Below are 20484 nucleotides of genomic sequence, written 5' to 3' on the forward strand. Positions count from 1 at the left end.
TTTTTCTATCGATTTAAGATTAAACCATTTATTTTATGTTTCATATTATTTATGAGCATTTAATAAGTGAGCTAGCTATATAACGGAAAATTTTTTAATTACAATCACAATAACAAAAGAATAATTTAATAAAGATATGTGATAAGTAATTCATTGTTGTTATGGTTGAACTTGAGAAATATGAACCTTCACGAAATATAAAAATTAGTGAATGCTTCTAGTTATTTTAATTTGTTATTCTAACATTTATTATTTATTGTTATAAAATTGCAAAATTATAATCCAGCGGGTCAATAGCTAGCATATATGGCAAAATACAGTAGAAATGAAAAAAAAGTTAGTTCCATTGTGTTGTATTAGTTCTCAATTCTCAATTTGATATATCATACACAACGAGTATTTGGAAGAGCGTATTTCAAAATCATTAGATTATCAAAATCATTAGCGGCTGAAAGCAACTGCTATGGCAACAGTTCATATACCTATAAGCGTAATATTAAAGAAATAAACATTGAGTTGCAGTTTACAGTTGAAATTAAAAAGTACATAATACACATTTGAAACTTGGTATAAATGAGAACGCTATTGTTAATTGTTTTTGATTTTTATTTTCTCCTGAATCACTGACATGCAATAATACAGTCGAATAGCCATTCTTTGTAAGAATTCTACGTTCTTTTATTGATAATCATGTTTGGCAATTTAATTGTTTCAACGATATATTTTCGTCAAATGTATACTTTGATATATATTTTTGTTTGCCTATGGCTTTGGTATTAATATTTGTATTGTGAGGTTCATTTCGGCACTCGTTTTTTCCTTCGAATTTGACTCCGATAGGACTTCACAAACTCACAGATTTCTTATTTATTCTCTTCATATCTTATCGTAACATTGTATTCCATCAAAGTCGGATAAAAACTATTATATTGGACATTTCAAACCAGTAAAATTATATAAGTTACAAACTTATAATGCATATTTTACTTACGTTGACATATTCAATGTCACTTATTTAAAACCACTGTAAAAATTGAATGTGTGTATCATTTTTCTATTTACTTTCTTTATTCGTGCATAATATAGTAGTTTTTTATTATAATTTTTTTCTATAATTTTTTATTAAAAAACTAAATATTGGGCTATATAGAAATAAGGCAATTTATGATCATTTATTAGATAATAAATCGTTACTTAATTAACCCTAAATACGCATATACAAATTTTACAAAATTTAATGTATAAATTATGCATTTTTTGCCGATTTATAATTAAATATAGAATTCAGCCTATAAGCTTCATATATTTTAAAGTATATTCAAATCACATTTGCATTGTTAAAATATATCGAATGAAATACGAATTGGTTAACTAAGTAGCTAATAAATTATATGTAAAAGTGGTTTAGAATCTTATTTTGTAACATAGATAAATATTATATTATCACAATAACTTGGCAAAGAGATACCAACAAGAATGAATGTTTTAGTGTTTGGCGAATTTTGTATTTCATCTGTACTCGACTTTTTTCAAATCGAATACAACTTTATACATCAGCTATCTATCTGATAAATTTATATTATATCACGTATTATATCGAATATGAAATCATTTATATTTACAAATTAATTAGAATTTTAAAGCGTCATTTTGATCCGTCATAATTTTATTTTAATTTCAAATACCACTAAGTAGATTTTCAATTATGAATTTATGAATTTGTAAATATAAATGATTAGGGACTTTCTACATAAGAGTCATCGCACATCGGACATCGGACGCCAGACGTGCACGAAGGTGTAAAAATTAATCAATTATTTGACATTTATTCGTAAAATAAAAATAAATGTTATCCATGATCTTCTTAGATTACACACAAATCTTTCGTAATATAATGACAAACAATCGATTTGTTCTTTTACTTCAGTATTCGTCTAACTTCCGATGTCCAGTGTCCGATAGCTGTTATGTAGAAAGTCTCTATGTATATCATGTATATTAATGTATTTGATAAATAGTTATTTTCTGGACAGACTTTTAAGGAATATTGTAGATAAATACATTCAATCGAAATGATATTCCATGCACTCGATACGAGCACTTGACATTATGTCTTTATATTCTATTCTAATTTTTACTCTCTATCCAATTATCATTATCTACATATGTCTGCATTCCTATGTACATTACTGTTCGTTTGCAGTTTTTATTTGCATTAAATATGGTCTTCCATGTCTCGTATTTATTTATTTGTTTCAGAAAAGTTATAGGATATTTTTCGTATAATATACACATGTATTAAGGTAGTTTCTTGTAACTACTCGTTAAAATTGTACTTTTAAGTAACTAACTTTGAAATAGTCGATTTTTAATTTTGTGTTATGAAAATAAAAATAAATTAAACGAAATTTCAACTTCATATAATTTATAATTACGCCTCTCAAAATGTTAAAATGTGCAGTGTATACGTTGTTAATTTGATTTCAAATATCTTTCTCTTATTTATTAAATTAGTTTATCTTTTGGTCTATTCCTATTTAAAGTTTCTAATATCTAATTTCTACACCGGATGAAATTATTTAGACTATATTAATCTCTTACATAGTAAAAATATTGAATATGCCATTGATTTATTCTTTGGTAACGTTATGTATGTGTATTACGCTCTTTGAATATGTACATTGGTTTCGCCTTGATTTGATATACATATCATTTGTAATTTTTATAGCTAGCACTAGACCAAGTGCTTCAGGACTCTTTGAATTGTTTTTTTTTTTGAGAAATCAACAAGTGATTTTTGTATATTATTAGTACAGACATGTGTGTACTCATATTTGACTGTGGAACTTTGCACCGCTGCTACTCCTTACGGACAATATTTTGTAAACTTCTGTATTTTTATACGTGAACTTTTAAAAATTGTATTATATATTAGGAAAGAATACACGTTAACTTTACTGTTATAATAAATGTTCCTGAAAAAACAAATAAATTGTATACGTTGTAGAGCCTTATATTTGTGGTTCTAGGTCTTCTATGTAGTCCAAGCAATAGAGTAAAGTCACCAAACATAAACAAAGACTAGCACTATTCCTTTGAAGAAAGGTGTGGGGCTTGATACTGAACAAGAATGCGATATTATCCTGGGGAAAAATATAGAGTTAATGTGTAATTGCGAAAAACAGGTGAAAAATAACGTTATTTAACATTTTTAAGAAAAATCTTCATACGCATTGAATAGTTGCACGTCAAAATCGAATAAATAATGTTCAAATTATTGCAAAAATACATGCAAAATGAGCCATTTGTTAATTAATCAATAGATTGTTTATTATTTCCAAAGAAATGTAAACTGTGTTTTTTTAAGAGATTAAATTAGGTCAAAATTAAAAAAAAACATATTGGAAACATCTGTTGAAAAAGATATTGCTGTTAAAAAGAAAACTGTTGAAAATTAATTACTTACCCTTGGGGATATTGTACAATTACCAACAAGGGCTCATTATTTTCGTTGAGAGTTCAAGTTTGACGTAGACTCATTTTCCCGATCATTTTAAAAGTTCAAATTTTTTAGAAATAGTCTTGTAAAACACTGACCAATAGTAAGTTGAAAATGCAATAGTAAATAATTCTATTTTATCGAATTTGTTTCGAAAAGTTGTATCAATACATTTCTATGCATTAGTTGTGGAGAAAATGCAAAAATCTTGCTCGATTTCAATTTGAACGTGTACAGGAACTATTTGCAAAAGTTGACCGAAGCATACATGGTTCCACTTTGTGGAGACCATCACCATCGTCAGAGCGCACATTTTGTTCAAAATTTAATTTCGCGTTAGATGGTAATATCAAGAAAAACATTACAATGTTACTGAAGGTTACGTTTTTTGTATGTAACTTCAACTCTCTCTTAAAACATTGAACATTTTATCACTTAACGTTCACTGTTGAAGGTGTGACAACTAAAGAAATCGTATCTTTGCTCCTATTGTACTGAGCGAGTTTATTTTTTTTATGAATTGGTCAGAAAAAGTTCCAGATTTATATGAGATGTTCTATTTGTTTGTAAGGGCATTCGTAGCCATTAATTTGGGGTTATTATTAAACAATTTAAATTTTCAAATGATCGGGAAAATGAGGCCAGCTAATTCAACTAGATTTCTCAACTACAAGAGTTACGACCTTGGAGTTGACAACTGAACAACACCACCGAGGAAAACAAAGATATTTTCAAAGTCTCTGCTTTTAACAAAAATAGCTGTTACAGGAATAATTTCTATAATTTTCTTTTTGTAGTAACTTTAAAATTATTTATTCAAATTTGACTTGCAGCAAATCAATTTATAGGCGTCAGAATATTGTAAAAATTACATAATCATGTGTAAAATATAAAAAAAACATTATTTTTTCATAAAATTTTCCGCAATTACGTATTGACACGTTTACTTCCGGACAAATCATACTCTGGTTCGGCACCACGACTCACTTTCCCTAAAGGAATAATGCTAGTCTCAGTTTATATTTGCTTTGAACTTTTTTATTGCCTGAATACTTGGACTATATATAAGATTTCGCCAGCGAATATATAAATATGATTGATATCTTCATAACTTGAAAATTGAAATTCGAAACAATGTAAATGATATTACACGGATAGCTTTTTTTAGTAGACCCTTTTAAGAAACAAATAAAAACTTGATGATCGTGGTCAAGACGTTTATGAAAAATACGTATGATCTCCCAGCGAATGTACTATAGTTAAAAGTGAATACACAATCGTAGAATCAGTCGAAAAGTAAATTTGGAAGACCCGCGTTCAATATAAGTCAGACTTGAGTTGTCATGGAGATCACAAAAGAATATTCATACATGTACATTATTTGATTTGGCACTGTTGAACGTGAGAGCTGTTTAGGAGAGGCTGATGAAGAAGGTGCCCGCATTGAGCCAACCTTAGCTGGAACTGTTCATGACATTAGTCCGACGAGAGTAACCGCGTCTCGTAACAATTTCCCCTTGGGCTTCACACTCGCGTTTCACGCGGTCGATTATGTCTGCGACCAGCTTCTCCTCCTTCTCGCGTTGCTGCTCCCAGTCAGGACCCTTGCCGATCTGGCAAAATTTTCAATAAGCATCTTTTTTATCTCTTACCATTCAATATCTTGGCGATTTTCGTTAGAAAAGTAAGAAAACAAATATATTCTCTCATTAAACGTAAAGCAAGCATGAAAATAGTGTAAAATTTGGATGAAAAAATGCATTGCTATGTAAAGTCTTTGTATTTTGTTAATTTTGAAACTTAATTTTGAATCTAGTGTCAAAGTGTTAAGCGACTGTTGTAAAGCATGATCTGACATTCATAAAATAAATGAAACGTATTTAAAAAAGAAAGAAGCAAGGCCTATTGCAAGAATATAGATGCGTCAAGTCTTCGTGCGACAAATTAACGAAATATTGGCAATGTCATGCAAAACATAAAGAAAGAAAGGGGATATCTTATGCAAGAACAACGGTAGATTTATTTTTTTGTAAAAAACATTTTATTAACAAATTACGAGCTATAAGCATCGAGCTGCCAAATGTGTATTGTATAATAGTGATAATATTAGAGCAATAAAAAACCAGATTCTACAATATATCTTGGAAAGACAATGCGAGATCGCCAAAAACTGGTGTGTATAGAAAATCGACATTACAAACTCGCGCGATACAGATGAATGAAAATTGCATTACTATAGCAATTCGAACGAACAAATCCGCGCATTAGGATCTGTCTCTCTCTCTCTCCCTCTCTCTCTCTCTCTCTCTCTATGATGGAACACCAAATGATTCGAGGTGTACACACGATGTCGTGACTGTAGCATGTACGTTGAATACATAGATATGAGATTCATTTACGCGATTTTCCTTCAAAAGGCCAATGGACAACAGCGAAAAAAGAATTTAAAATGCAGGCCTTGTACACAAGCATTGCGTATAATATATGCACGTAAAAAGGATATTGTGCAGCCATTAATCTAATAACGATAACACAGTAGAGTGGCCTTTATTTCAATTTTAAACATTTATGAATTGCACATTCAATGACGTTCGTTTAAATAAATCTACGATTGTAAAAAAAAAGAAGAGGATCATCGACGTGCAGAGAGGATTTGTTGTTTGAGGAATACGTATATAAGCTTTTTATGCTGCTGTGTGTTACGTGCCAGATTTTCGAAGTGTTCTGAGATCTACGATTGTTTATGTTTTTTTCACATTGGTATTTTCAAGTATGTAAATCGATTTTCGATCAAAATGGAAAAAAATGCGATTGACGTTATGGCAGATCTCGAAACCTTGTTATATTTTATTTTTGCGAGTTATCGAAATTTTGGTTGTTTTTTTACCCTCGAGTTTGTATAGCGTGTGTTATGCTCGAAAACTACAATATCTCTCTAGCACATGATACACAAGGTAAATCATCGCTCTTACATCGGCTGGTTTGCGAATGACAGTCTTGGTGCTGTTGCTCTTATTGTTGTTGTGATGATGATGATAGTGATAGTGACGTGGTTGTTCCTCGCGGTTCTCGTCGTTCTCGTCGCTCGAATGCCGCGAGCTCAGGTGGCCGATGTAACCTTTTCGTGATTTGAAGTACGCGTTACAGCTGTGACACTTGAACAGCGGCTGCGGTTGCGCCGATTGGGATTGTTGTGTCGATGACGTCGTTGTCACGTGCAGTTTGTACTTGTGACGATACCATCGCGTTCGGGATGGTAACACCTCGCCACACCACTTGCATACCACTGAACCGTCGTTTTGGATCAGGTACTCCAGCAGCTTTTACAGGAAAGCATATACACGTCATCGCTCTCGCATAATTTTCATTTTTTCAGATCCTCTTGATTTTTTTTTCAAATTTATTTTCTAATAATCTCTATACTAGATGAGTATGCTCCTCTCAACTAACATCGAATCGTTTTTTTTTCTCCTTTTATAAATTTTTCATTACCTACAAGTATACATATAATATGACAGTTATTTTGCAGCAGCAAATTGACTTTGTGCGTGTTTATCGATCATTGTTTTCTCAAAACACGAATTGACTGTTTATTTCAATAACAAATAATTCATCAAATCAATTTTGTACTTGAAAGAATAGGTATAAAGAAATCCCTTCAAAAGTGCTTTTTATCCATATAAATCTGCGTAAATTTTTGTTATCAAGTCATTATTTCATTAAAAACAGTATCATGTGCGTGATTTTTTAGTTTTGATCAGTTCGTAATATAGAATTAAAGTGAACTATATACTAGTATAAGCGTCATGCGTATGAAATACATGAAGTAATGGCCGATGGTAATGACAATAAGTAAATAAGCATGACATGATGTATTCAAATGGATAGTGCACAATGCAAATGATCAATAACATTGGGCTCTAGTGCAGTATATGATAAATTATCGAACAAATGTAAAATCACGAGTTTCTTCAAATACGAAAGATTGCCTTTCTAAAGTCAGTCTCATGAGTTATTATTGAATATCGTCACTCTGATTTTTGTTGTTTCCTTTTTTATAATGGAAGAATTATGTTACATTATTTTTGTTTTAAAGATTCAAAAACCAGTTTCATAACATATTTCAATAATAAATAGTTTTCATATATCAATTTGATCAATAAAAATGTTTGTACGGCATTCGTTGAATTGATATAAATTAATCAAAAATCGGTTTAAGTTTTAAGCATTCGAAAAGTTCACGTGTGATAAAATCTTTATCAACCAAACTATTCGCCAACGCTAAAGGTTGTTCCCAACAAGAAAATTCAGCTAAAGCTGTTGTTCACATCTTTATGATTAACAAAAAATTCTTTCTCTTCATCTTTGAAGCTAAATTATTTTTTAAGAACATCCGTCACTTACTAATCTAAGTAAATTAATGAATTCACTAACAAATCGACTAAATAAATAAATATCAACTAGTAAATCCACTAACATCCTAGAGACAATTATTCACTTGGAAACTTTTATATAAACATACAATAAATAGCTCGACCGACCGTTTATGGCTTCATTCGAATAACTGTTTCTAACTGATCCACTTTTGCAAAAGCAAATTGATTGTATCACTTAATGTATAATTGTGTATAGTCATTGTTGACTAGCTCACTTATTTGACGTTAACTCATCTTTATAAAGGTGGTCAACTGACTGGAGTCTGATTATTAATTTTTTTACAGACCTTTCTAGCGTACAAAGAATTATTCATTTTTTTTTTCAATTTCCTAATATTTAGATTTGATATTTTATAACACAACTAATTAAAAAAAAAACTTGTAACTCTAATTATTACGTTACTACGGAGCTCAGCTCCAGTTCACCCATATTGAATTATTGCACACGTAACCGTATAATCGGAATCCACGGTAACTCGACAACAACTACAGATCTATCAGTCTCCGTTCGAACTACATGAATTTGACCTAACACTAATGGCTTTCAATGATAAAATGAAATAGGCTATCTATCCCATGCATTAAACTCTTGGTCTGAGCACAGAAACGACATTTCCGCTCTTGAGGTATCTGGCGGCCTCGTTCCGACAAGCTTCATTGGGTCGGAAAGCGAGTGCTCGGCGCCTACTTCGATGCCCTATGGCACTCGTGGCAAGTGCCCTTAGCGCGGTGGGGTGCCAACCAACCTGCTTGCGCACTTCGGGTTCCGTGTCTGCCATGGCTGCCGTTGCCATCGACGTTGCCGTCGACGTCGTTAATGGGTCCTTCACGTCGGACGTCAGAAAATGAATACCGCCCGTATTGGACTTTTTCAACTCGTCCCCACATGCCGGTGAATTCGATGTCGAATTGTTCGACTCGTCATCGGCCTCGAAGTCATCTTGATGTGGGTCGCTAGTCGTACAGATTTCGAATGTTATATCGCTTGGCAAAATCGGCATAAAACCTGCAAAAGAAATCAAGGAAGATCGACATGGTCGTGAATGTCGTTATCAGATTTTCTGTCATTCTATTTTCGACTAACATTTTGTTTACTACTCATATGTAATACCTTTTATTTACTACTGTCTACTAGAAAAATGAACAAAACGAGCGATATATGTGAGATTTGAAATTGTATACACAAAAATAACAATTACGTAGCGTTTTAATAAATAATAATGCAGTTCCATGAAAAAGCGTATATTTTAACGATATAACTTCTTTATTTATAATAAATTAACAACGAATACTACATTATTTTATAGAACTTCGAATAGTTGAGTGAAATGATTTAAATTTCAATAAAACTATTAGATCAAAAGGGAGGAATGACAGTGAACAGATATATGTAATAGCGATGATATTTATTATTATTATAAAACTACAACATCATGTGAATTAATCGCATTATTAATAATACATGGAAGAGAGAAATACAGACATAAACTATAAAATAAATTTTTGCTCAATGACCGTACCGTATTCTGCACATATAGAAAAAGAATTTCAATGCATGCGCTTAATAAAGTACGAAAAATTGAGAAGGATATTGAAGACTTGACGCTGAGGTATCACTATATACGTTTGACCAACGTTAGATTGACGTTTGAGCTTTGAATTAACTTTGTTTTGCATTATTACACATATCACTTGTAATTTATTTTTTATAGAACTTATCTTGAAGATTAGAACTTTTTTTCATTTAATTGTAACTGTTATTTGAAATATGATTGTTATAAAAAAATTATTCAATATAAAAAAGAATGTTAGATCTTATTGAATTAAATTTTTAACTATAATATACGACAATACATGTTTTGTTTTAATTCATAAAAAATTTTAATGCACTAAAGCGTCTTATCACAATTTAAATAGATATAATGCAGATAAAGTATAGGAATCAAGTGAAAAGCTTTTCATTTAAATTTAATGGACTTTTTACCAGTTAGTAAAATTAATTATAAATTAACTCTTAATAACTTCATAATTATAATAAATAGTCAAATGTAAATAACTATACGTTCCTTCGCAATTTAAATGTCTGAACATTGTCCACAAATTTAAGCTTGCATTACAAAATTTGTAATTATGCGAATGAGCAAAGAACAATTTCGCTTGAATAATGCTCAAACGATGACAATCTTGACGTTCAATTAGGTGAAAGCGGCCAACGCTAGACGAATGAAACCACTTGGTAGTAAAGTTAGAAAAAACGTGCGCATAAAATGATATCTTTTTAAATATATATTTGCTCTCTTAAATAAATTTTTCTTTCAAATATTAACGCTATCTTCTATTATAAACTTTATTACAAAACTCACGTCCCTCAAGCGCTCTTTTCGCAGAAAAAAAAGAAAACTCACACATTTCCTCAAATGTACACGCACACTTAAATTTCTTACAGCTGTAACAAATATATAATTGCGGAAGACCAATACTGCTATCGACTCGATTCACGCACATAGTTTTGACAATAATGAACGTGAGCCACGTCGCAGTACCGTGAACTTTGCGTATATCAAACAATTATTACATCTTCTCAAACTCGGACGCCATTTGTGAATCATTCAAAAAAGATAAGCGCAATTATTTTTTCGTTATTTTTTTTTATTAATTATTTAGAAATCTCTAAAAAATGTGCATCCCATCACCAAAAAATTTATATAATGAAGAAAAAACGTAGGAATCAACAAACGTGCCCTCGTTAAATTGTTTTCGTCTTTTTGTTTTTTTTTTCGTTGGAAAACGTACACGCGGAAGAAACAAAATTGTTGGTAGGAAAACAAACAAGGAACCTACGCAGAAGATTTTCCAGTCGAGAAACTGAGTTATAAATATATAATAATGCACAATAAACACGTAATCATATAAATTTTCTTACTATCGCTATTCATCTTTGTCAACATTCTTTATGTGTGCTCGTAGTGCATCCGTGCATCTATATCGCTTCATTATATCTTGAAAAAATTCACAATATATATAGATATATTTATATATTTATTCTGTGCGCTCGTAAAACGATTAGTAATAGTAAATATAATTATACAATAATAATTTTTTTTAACTACATTATAATAATAGCGGTAATTGTAACAGCAATAATAAAAATAGCATTGTCTGCAGATAATCATAATATTGATAGAAAGAGTTACAAATCGTCAATGAACTATTCTCTATAATACACTCAATTTAGAGGTCTGTACAGATAAACATAGTCGCTGCTAAGCAATTGGCTCTTGTATTATTTGTGCATAACTTTCATTATATATATCATTATATAATTCTGATTTGCATCGTAATTATTCCCTAACACTTATCTTTTCTCTCCGTAAGACGGGAAAAAATAATTTTATGAAAACTACTCCATAGTCGTCTATTTATATAAATCGTTCTATATTCATTGCTTTCTTTCTCACTTCCAACGATATAAACTTTCAGAAATATGCAATATATTTGTATCTATAATATACTCTTGAAATACTTTCTACGTCGATAAATAGTTTTATTTAGTTTTTTTTTTTCTTACTTGCGCGCACCATCAGTTTCGCTTTCCTGGAGAGAAAAGTCAAACGCTTCTCCGTTATCATATAAAAAATGCATGTAAACGAAATCCCTTTACAAACACTTGTAAACAAGAGTTCGAAGTCGTTTGTGAAAGATTCTCCGCGAAGAATCGCGGATAATTTAAGGCAAACTGGATATGTAACATTAATTGTTATTTTGGAATTGCTATGTAATATTTCCTAATAAAATAATCACTCTCAGCGCCGCAATCGATTACACAAAAAATGTAGTAATAATAATAACGGTCAAATTGCAAGTCAAAAAAATATTGGTAAATTCGCAGAAGACACGCAGCGATGTGTATTTAAGTATAAAAAGGAAAAAATAAAACAGACGCAAAACAAAAAAAAAAAAAAAAGAAAAAAAAGTGAGTGTCGCGCGCTCGGAGGAAAGAAAAAACAAACAAGCTGGCATGTTCCCTTCAACGCACACAATCCTCTTACATGAATAAAACCACGTATTGCATCTGTTCCCGTCTAATTATTTTCCTTTTTATCGCTTACAACCTAAGACGCGCAAAAAAAACACTTGCTTCACGCGAAGTGAAAAACAAAACAAAAAAGTATCTTCTACGCGAAAAGAAAAAAAAATACTGTCGAGTCCCTTGAACATTTGATCACAGTGTCGCTGTCTGATCTGCTTTGAGGAATAAAATTTTGATCGTTCGAAAAGAAAGTAGAGGAAACATATTTCGAAACTACTGATGGGAGTGTACAATACGAATGAGAAATAAAATTGCCCAGTAAATCATCGGATTGAAAAGAATATAATATAAGGCACAGCGTGAACGCCGTCGTATGTGTGTCCGTTTTAGTAATAAAAAAATCAGAAGAATGAGAGATCAGCGCGCAGCTCTACTGCAGCTGGAAGAAGCTAAACGGCATAACGCAATCCTTGGGCATGAAGCAATCGTGAACGGTCTTCATATGGTTCTTCATCTTGTCGGGCCTTGAGAATTCCTTGCCACACACGGGACAGGGGAAGACTTTCCGCTGGTGTCCCTCGTGATAAAGGAAGGCGTGCCGCTGGAAGCTGTACTTATTTTTAAAGGTCTTCTGGATGTCGACTTTAGCGCACTCGGTGCACTGATATACGCCTTCGGATATCGAGGCGTAACGGAACAGATTCAAGCCTCGCACCGACATTTCGGTCAATTGTTCAGCTGGGTCTTGAGACTGAGACGTGGCTCGTCGACGCATCCGCCTCTTGGGCACTTGACGACCCGACGGCGCACTCATGGCACCAGCAGGTTGCGAACTGGCCGAGTTGGCGTTTTGCGTCGTCGAGCCGTGCTGCTGCTGTTGCGCGTTGGCTCGTTGAGCCGACGATGACCGTGGTGACGCCGTGGTCGACGACGTCGTCGTTGTACTCGTCGTCGAACTGCTGCTCAACGACGTGGTCGATGGCGTCGACGGCGCTGATTGAGCGTTGCCTCGCGTTGGTGAATCAATTGAGTGCTGTCCTGCCACGTTGTCCGGCGTACTACTTGGACCTCGAGACTTGTCGGACGCATCGGATTTTACGCTGCTACTGCTGCTCGCTGACGAGGCGAAGTCTGCAAAATTTACAATTTTACGTTCATTTAATTTTGCTTTCAATGAGGTAATTCAAATAATTATGTGCATATTATTATAGCTAATTAATGTGATTACGAGTAACAACTAAAAGTTCGATATTAGTAGAAGGTATGCTCGGGTTAAGACTTTATTCGTGTACCTTCTATGTAATATTTTCTTTCATTTTTTATAAAAAAAACATTAATATCATTGAATTTGGTAGCTCATGCAGACCAAATTAAATATCTTTGGCATACGAAAATATAACAACGATATACGCAGTAGAAATCATATTTAGGCATATCAAGACAAAAAATAATTGTATTGACCAGCTGTAAAAAAAACTGAAAATCTAAAATTACTTAAATAAAACATCATCATTGTGTTTCTCACTTTAAATGGTAATAAAATGAAATGTTTGAGAACAAATCGGGGTGTAGTCTACAGTTCAGAGTACACCGAGTCTACTTAACAATTAGTGTTAAAAAAATAATAAAAGTAGAAAACTTATAAAAAGGATAAACAAGCTTTAACTATTTCTGATGCAAACTGTAATATTTACTGTGAATTTTATCAGGTCAAATCAGAAAAATCTAAAGCTTAGAAACCAAGCTAACAAAAATTTATGGAAATAAATATATAAATATTTAAATAGAACGCTGATGACTATACGTTAAAATGAATTATAATTTTTAATAAAATTAATGACAAAAATAAACAATACCACTAATTAAATCATGTCTACTACTGAATTAAATTAAGATTTCCAGTGGAAACATAAGTCTATAAAAATAACAGCTATAACGAAATGACAATAAATATTGTACAATAATAAATCGAATCGTGCTTTCAAAAATAATAAGAAAACAATATAATCACAACATTTACTCCAAAACATAAATATTGTGAACAACTATGAGTGTTAGTTTTCGAGTAATTACCTTGCCTTCATTTTACCAAAGTGCTTTTCTTGAGAAAGCGTTGTTAATTTTTTCTATTTCACTGGCTTATGCGAATCGTCCATCAAAATGATTCACTCTTTTTAAAAAAAAGATTTTATTAATTAATAATGGAAGAATAAAAAATAAATGAGATACATCGAAAGGAAAATAAAATGAATGGACGAAATCACATAATGCGTGGAAATAAAACAAAGATGCGAAAAAAATTCTGAAAAATGAACTGTTATCAATGGTTACTGAAAAAAAAGGACGTTGTTTATTCGAGGGAATGGGAAGTAATTGTCTGAAAACACAGTGGTATACAACTTACAATAAATTTTATTAATCGTGACTTTGTGTTGTTGTCGAAATTACATCGATGAAATAAAATCGATTGAAAAAAATAATAATAAACGAGAAACAACTAAAAAAAATATAGAGTACGCCTTTTACAAATGACGACAAAAAAATCAACAAATGACTCGGTATTACAATAAAAACCATAAAACTAGTTACAATGATCGTTAGCTTCTTCCTTGCGAAACGCAAAAAAAAACAAAAAAAGAAAACGCATTATATTTGGCTTGAGAAAAAAAAACGAAGAAATTACACAACGAACGAGTCGTCGCCGTCGTTTTTATTTCACGTTGTGCGACGTGAAAGAAAAACCTTATATGATCGTCGCGCCTCTATAAACCCCCTTTAGGCGCATGTTAAACATTATCTTCGCTCGTCGTCGATTACCGTCTCTAGGTTTTTTTCGAGACGAGACGCTTTTTCCAAAAAAAAAAAAAAAATCTGCGAAAAGAGCGAAATAAAAAGAAAAACTAAACGGAAAAACGAAACCGTAAAGAAATGCGATCATCAGAGCGAGACTTAGATACAAGAGAATAAAACATTTTTAGAATTAAGATCTATTGAACACCGTTCTGTTTTTTGTTTTATTTCATTATTATCGATAATCAAACAATCAGTGCATATAAAATATACTAATTCTACCCAGCGTCAGAAAAAGACTCGTCGTCTCTCACACGCACACGTAAGTCGTTCTCTCGCTAAAAAGTTTTATCTATAAAATTGTTTCTTTTTTTCTTACTTTGTCTTCATCTTTTTTTTTTATTTTTTTTGTATTTTTTGTTAAATTTTACATTTCATTACTTTATATTGTTTCCACAAAAAACCTTCCGACTTTAAAAACGACAAGGTCTCACTTATTTGGCACTAGATTTGCGATCGTGCGCAAGATCGCGATTTCAATAACAATTTTTTTTAAGCTCCTTCGACACGTTATTACTTGTATTTTTGTTTCATTAAATGTTTTTTTTAGAAAGGCACCAAACAGGGGGATCACAACTACCGTGTCGTCCCACTCGAATGACACTTTAAGAAAATTTTTTTTGTCCTCGCACACTTTTCCCATTCTTACGTATGTGAAACATACATATACACGTATAAAAAATTAAAATCAACTTCACGTGTGTACGTGTGTATACGTGTGGATATATGTGAATTTTTTTCTATTATCTTTCCATGTTGATATTCTGCATTTCATTTTCTGACGCTCATTATATCGCTTATCCTTCACAATTTGCAACGACGTTAATAGGTATTAATTACCAACTATAGCTAAAATATATTCGATATAACTTTTGTTTATATATAATATATAGTAATAATAATAATAATAATTAATAATCGTAATAATCGTCAAAGATTAAAATAATCACCACAATGTATAATGATAATAATGCACTCTTGTCCGCCGTGAACGTGACATCAAAGCACGTGGGCGCTCATATCGACTTATTAAAACGACATATCATTAAAACTCGCTGCTTTTATTTTCTTTCGTCTCTTTCTCTCGCTCTCTCTTTCTCTCTCTCTTTCATTCACTTGTCCACATCTTTAATATATATATGCATATAATATATATTAAAATCTATCCAATAGTACAGTCTATTTTAAGCCTCGTAAGTTTACCTCTCTCAAGGGTGGGGTCACGGTGACGGGGTTTTGATTGTGGGATAAGGTCATAAATGGAGGCGAAGGAGTAGGGGTACATAGAAGGGTGAAAAAGCAGGAGGAGAGGATAGATAAAAAGGTGACGTCGCTCTGCAAGAGTGCCGCGATACAAAGAGAAGAGAACCATTTCGAATTATATATATATATATATATATATATATATATATATATATATATGTGTGTGTGTGTGTGTGTGTGTGTGTGTGTGTGTGTGTATATATATATATACACATACACGTAACATCGATATACACGATATACATTGACTAATACTCCGGATAAGTGGAGCCTTTTGCTTTGATTAGATGAGAAAACAATTATACAATGTAATGCAATGATAAAAACCGTGACATATTTATACAATATTAACCCGATAAAATAAAGATCGCTTTAGCTGGCACACCTGCATCGCAGAAGTCACGCATAAATATATATATATATATATATTATAAACTCTATAAATTTGTTTATCTTTTCTCATTTAATTCACAATGTTTTTTCATCATCTTTCGACTCGAACGCGTTATCATTTTGATACTTATCGTTATTATATAATTGTATATTTGTTTAATATATTATATATTTATATATATATATATATATATATATATATATATATATGCCTAGTATCCTGAAAAAAGCATCTTCTCGCCCGGCGCGCTCGTCTTGTCAAACAATTTTTTATAGTCCACTCTTTTATCACGACTTCATTTTTTATTTATTATTTTGATATTGCTTTTCAACTTTTCTTTAAACTGTTCCTTCCTCTCGAGATATAGCGACAAGCTTGATCTCTCACCTCTAATATCCTCCAGTTAGTACATAAAATTTATATTATACATGTAAAAACTCGTTATAAATAATGAAGGTACTTCTTATAAATGTTTAAAACGTATATTAGTACGTAAAAGGCACAATTTTTTATCATTCTCTTAAGTCTACCATTTTTTCATCATTTAAAAGTTTTGGTGTTTCTTAAAAACTACGTTTATCACCAATCGCATAGTAGTAAAAGGACAAACTGTATGATAAAACATCAACAACTCTAATTAAAGTTAATTAATCACTAAAACGAATCATATATCATATATATTCAAAAACAAACCATATTCAATCGAAGAGAACATTAGAAGGCAGAGATTCATAAGCTCGCCAGTCTCGGAAACTTCATGTTTATTTTTTAGATAAAAAACCATCGATATATCCGTCAACGTGTAACATAACAAACAATTCTGTCACATTGCCTTCTTTCGATTTATATCTTTAACATCCGCTCGTCACAAAAGTCGAGTTAGTCTTAGCCTCTCAGTGATTATCAAATGTGTTTGTTTTTATTCTTCTATTACGTTTATTATTAATCTTGTTAAATTAAAAAAAAAAGAAAGAATAAACGACGGTATAAGCTGTCTAGCCGCTGCCCACTTTACATTTGCTTTGTATTATTATAGATGCCACTTTGTTTCACTCGACTAAGATTTACAAAAGAAAAAATCCAAACAAAAAAAACTTATATGCATAAAATTACAACTCTACCCGTTCGAGACTGGACCGCAAAACTTACTGGCTTATGCGAATATTATTTCATAAAATCTACATTTCCTCAATATGCTACTATGAACAAGTTTAAACTTTGCGTGTTGTGTAGGATAAAATGGCGAAAAAAAAACAGATTTTACGACCCGCTCGATCGTTTTACGTAAAAAAAAGCGTTTATTGATAAATTAACAAACGAAAGGAAACTTTATTTCTCTGTAAACCGACGACACTAAAACAATTTTTATTTTTACTCTTTTGTCTAGCTTGACTCGTCGCTTGATTTGTCGCCCCAACGATTCTGAAATCGTTAATGCGTTTCGCTTTTACAATCCTAAACAATAAACTAACAAACACTGGTCTTCTTTGTTATTATAATATCCCTTCTCTTCGCTTTTTCTTCTAAGGAATTAAAAAAGACAAAATGAAACAACAACGTACTTATCGTTCGTAAAAATCTTATAATCAGTTACAGTTAATAATTAATAGTATTAATAATAATTAATTAATCCGTTAATCAATTAACTATTGATATAGCCTCTAGTCTTCTACTTTTCTATGCCCAGCAAGTGAAAAAAAAGAAAACAGATCGCTACAGTTCGACTTGCAATCGTCTTCGATTTCTATTTGAAAAGAAATTCATAGTACGGTTAGTTGCGATTACGCTTCAAAAAGAAAAGAAAAAAAAAGCAACGATCCCAACGAGGGTAGTGACAGACTGTTTTTCTTTGTTTATTTAAGGTGCAAAATATAGTATAAGCTACGATCATTACGAATTGTTAGTGCTGTTTTCTCGCAACTAAGCCTATAACCTTCGACCATTTCAGCTCCAACCTCGCCACTTTCCTCGAAACGAAACGGGCTTTTTCCACGAATTATTCTTAGGCGTCTTTTTCTTATTTCCATCGTCGCGCGCTGCTTTGGATGCTTATTTTTGGCTAAAAACTCTACTTTTGGCTAATTTGTACAATTTGTTTATCTCTAAGTGGTAAGAATTTTATCTCAAAAAAATTTTGCTTCTCGCAAAAAATATCTAACGAATTCTAAGTTTTGTTAGACGTGCACTCAAACACTATATGTATATATATATATATGTACGTGTGATATATGTTTTATACATACCCTGTAAACTCGCCAAAAAGTGTGACCGAGCAGCGTTATTTGTTAAACCTTATTTTTTCAAAGAAAATATCGTCTCAGTGGCTCGGTCGAGTAAGAAAAGAGTCTTCAGAGCTTGGCTTTGATTTGATATCAATTTTTTTTCTTGTTTTCTTTAAGTTACTACTAAGGTGCCTTCAGTCTATCCAATGTCAGTACTATCTTGTATTTGGTGTCGTTTGAACCGTTCCTCATGCAGTCTTTGATATAAACGAAATGAAATTGCGTTTTTTTTCACTCGAATATCTCTAATTCATGATTGTATTGACAGTGTATACATCTTTTTCTATTCCAAATCTCCCCTTTCTCCTATATTTGTCCATATTCATGAGGACACGTGTTTTTATTTTTTGTTTTCGCTATATTAACTTCACGCGCGACTGGTCGATAATTATTATTTACTTATATAATTCTTCTTTGTATTTTGTTATAATGTATAAAAAGAGTTCTTTGATAAAACTCACTTTTTGCTTGTTACAGCAAAAAATGGCGAACGGTCGTCACGTACGTGTATATTGCATTTACTCAGTCTACGTGGTTCCCTTAATTATTATTATAGTTTATTACTTCTTTATGATTTACGTGTGATAGTTTATATGCTTAATTTAAAAAACCCACTAAGCTCATACGCTTTTACTTGCAAAAAAGCTAATTGCCCTGGCGCTTTGATTATTTGTCCTTAAGTGTGTCTTCGAATGCTCACTTTTCAAGTTTGTATACGTACATACAAATACATGACCTTTGATTTTTTTGCGTTTATAAGATATATATAATATATTATATAGATATTTCATATTTATATATTCTCGGTACTATGAATTCATTGTAGTGTAAATATATTTTGTCTCTATAAATTTGACTCTTTTTCATTTTGTCAATAACTTGTAATTTTTTTTTGCATCAAAAGTTTGATTAAAAAGTTTTTTTACTTCGATTTTTCTTAAAGATTAATCAACTGTGTAAAATACACGTATCGCATTTTTTTTGTTTCAATTAACGTTCACTATTGGATTTACAATTAAAAATAAAAACAATTTTTCCAATTCTTCGTTTGAACTTTTCGAATATACCTTTATAAGGTATAAACTAATATGGCTACTTGGTGTTGAAAACTTGAAAACTTAAACTACGTAAATTATTAATTACAAGCAAAACCATGGTGTGAACGTGTTGCAACAAAAAGCTTTCCATGCTAACGTGTTATTCTCAAAATTTATAAGCCAATTGACGGTTTTTTGTAAATCATGGCGCTCCCAGCGCTTATTGTATCTCATAATTTGTATATAATTTTTTTTCGACGATTAATTTGGCACTCGATCGAACAGCTTGTGACTTCCAAATGTCGCGTTACTGAAATGTGCCTTCGTAAGAATAAAATCTCGACGATAAATCACTAAATAGCTCGTTTTTTCCTTAATTACTCTCCAATGCCGTACGAGAACGCAATCGAAAGAGAGAAAACTGGCATTCTCGCGTAAATAACGTCGACTAGAATCACGGTGGAGAGCAAAGAAACAAACGAGACTGGAAAAGGGCACTTGATAAGGTGAATCGTCGAGATTCGAAGACACATTCCAAAAGTGACTATTACAAAAGAAATCAAAGACCTTCCATATTTTTTGTCTTATCTCCCCACTCTGATATATTATATAATAAATATGTTTCGAGTTTTTCCTTTCTTTTTTGTATTTACACATACTGGCTCGATCATCAAAAAATCTTCACATATAGGT

The 20484-nt window shown here is 31.8% G+C and overlaps 2 protein-coding genes across 2 annotated transcripts; both read right to left on the minus strand.

Annotated features, from left to right (window-relative positions):
• Positions 1-611: 611 nt before the first annotated feature.
• On the minus strand, positions 612-10871 carry LOC131673520 (uncharacterized). The gene is made up of 4 exons (XM_058951559.1): positions 10859-10871; positions 8682-8941; positions 6472-6819; positions 612-5112 (listed from the first exon to the last, which is right to left on the minus strand). Exons 1-4 carry the CDS (start codon positions 10869-10871, stop codon positions 4954-4956), a joined length of 780 nt encoding a protein of 259 aa, XP_058807542.1. The 3' UTR covers positions 612-4953.
• LOC131673521 (protein tramtrack, alpha isoform-like) lies at positions 9260-13132 on the minus strand (the record flags this gene model as incomplete). Its single annotated transcript, XM_058951560.1, has 1 exon — positions 9260-13132. A coding segment is annotated over one exon (737 nt), but the record flags the coding sequence as incomplete, so codon positions are not given.
• Positions 13133-20484: the final 7352 nt, after the last annotated feature.

The sequence above is a fragment of the Phymastichus coffea genome, unplaced genomic scaffold, assembly GCF_024137745.1.
Source record: "Phymastichus coffea isolate CEN01 unplaced genomic scaffold, Cenicafe_Pcof_1.1 PCOF00182, whole genome shotgun sequence".
Lineage (NCBI taxonomy): Eukaryota > Metazoa > Arthropoda > Insecta > Hymenoptera > Eulophidae > Phymastichus > Phymastichus coffea.

Excerpts from the sequence above, each read along its gene's own strand:
- LOC131673520 (XM_058951559.1), bottom strand. Across the intron at positions 6,820-8,681 it reads AACCCGAAGTGCGCAAGCAG|CTGCTGGAGTACCTGATCCA; the intron begins GTTGGTTGGCAC and ends TTCCTGTAAAAG. Across the intron at positions 5,113-6,471 it reads TCATTCGCAAACCAGCCGAT|ATCGGCAAGGGTCCTGACTG; the intron begins GTAAGAGCGATG and ends AAATTTTGCCAG.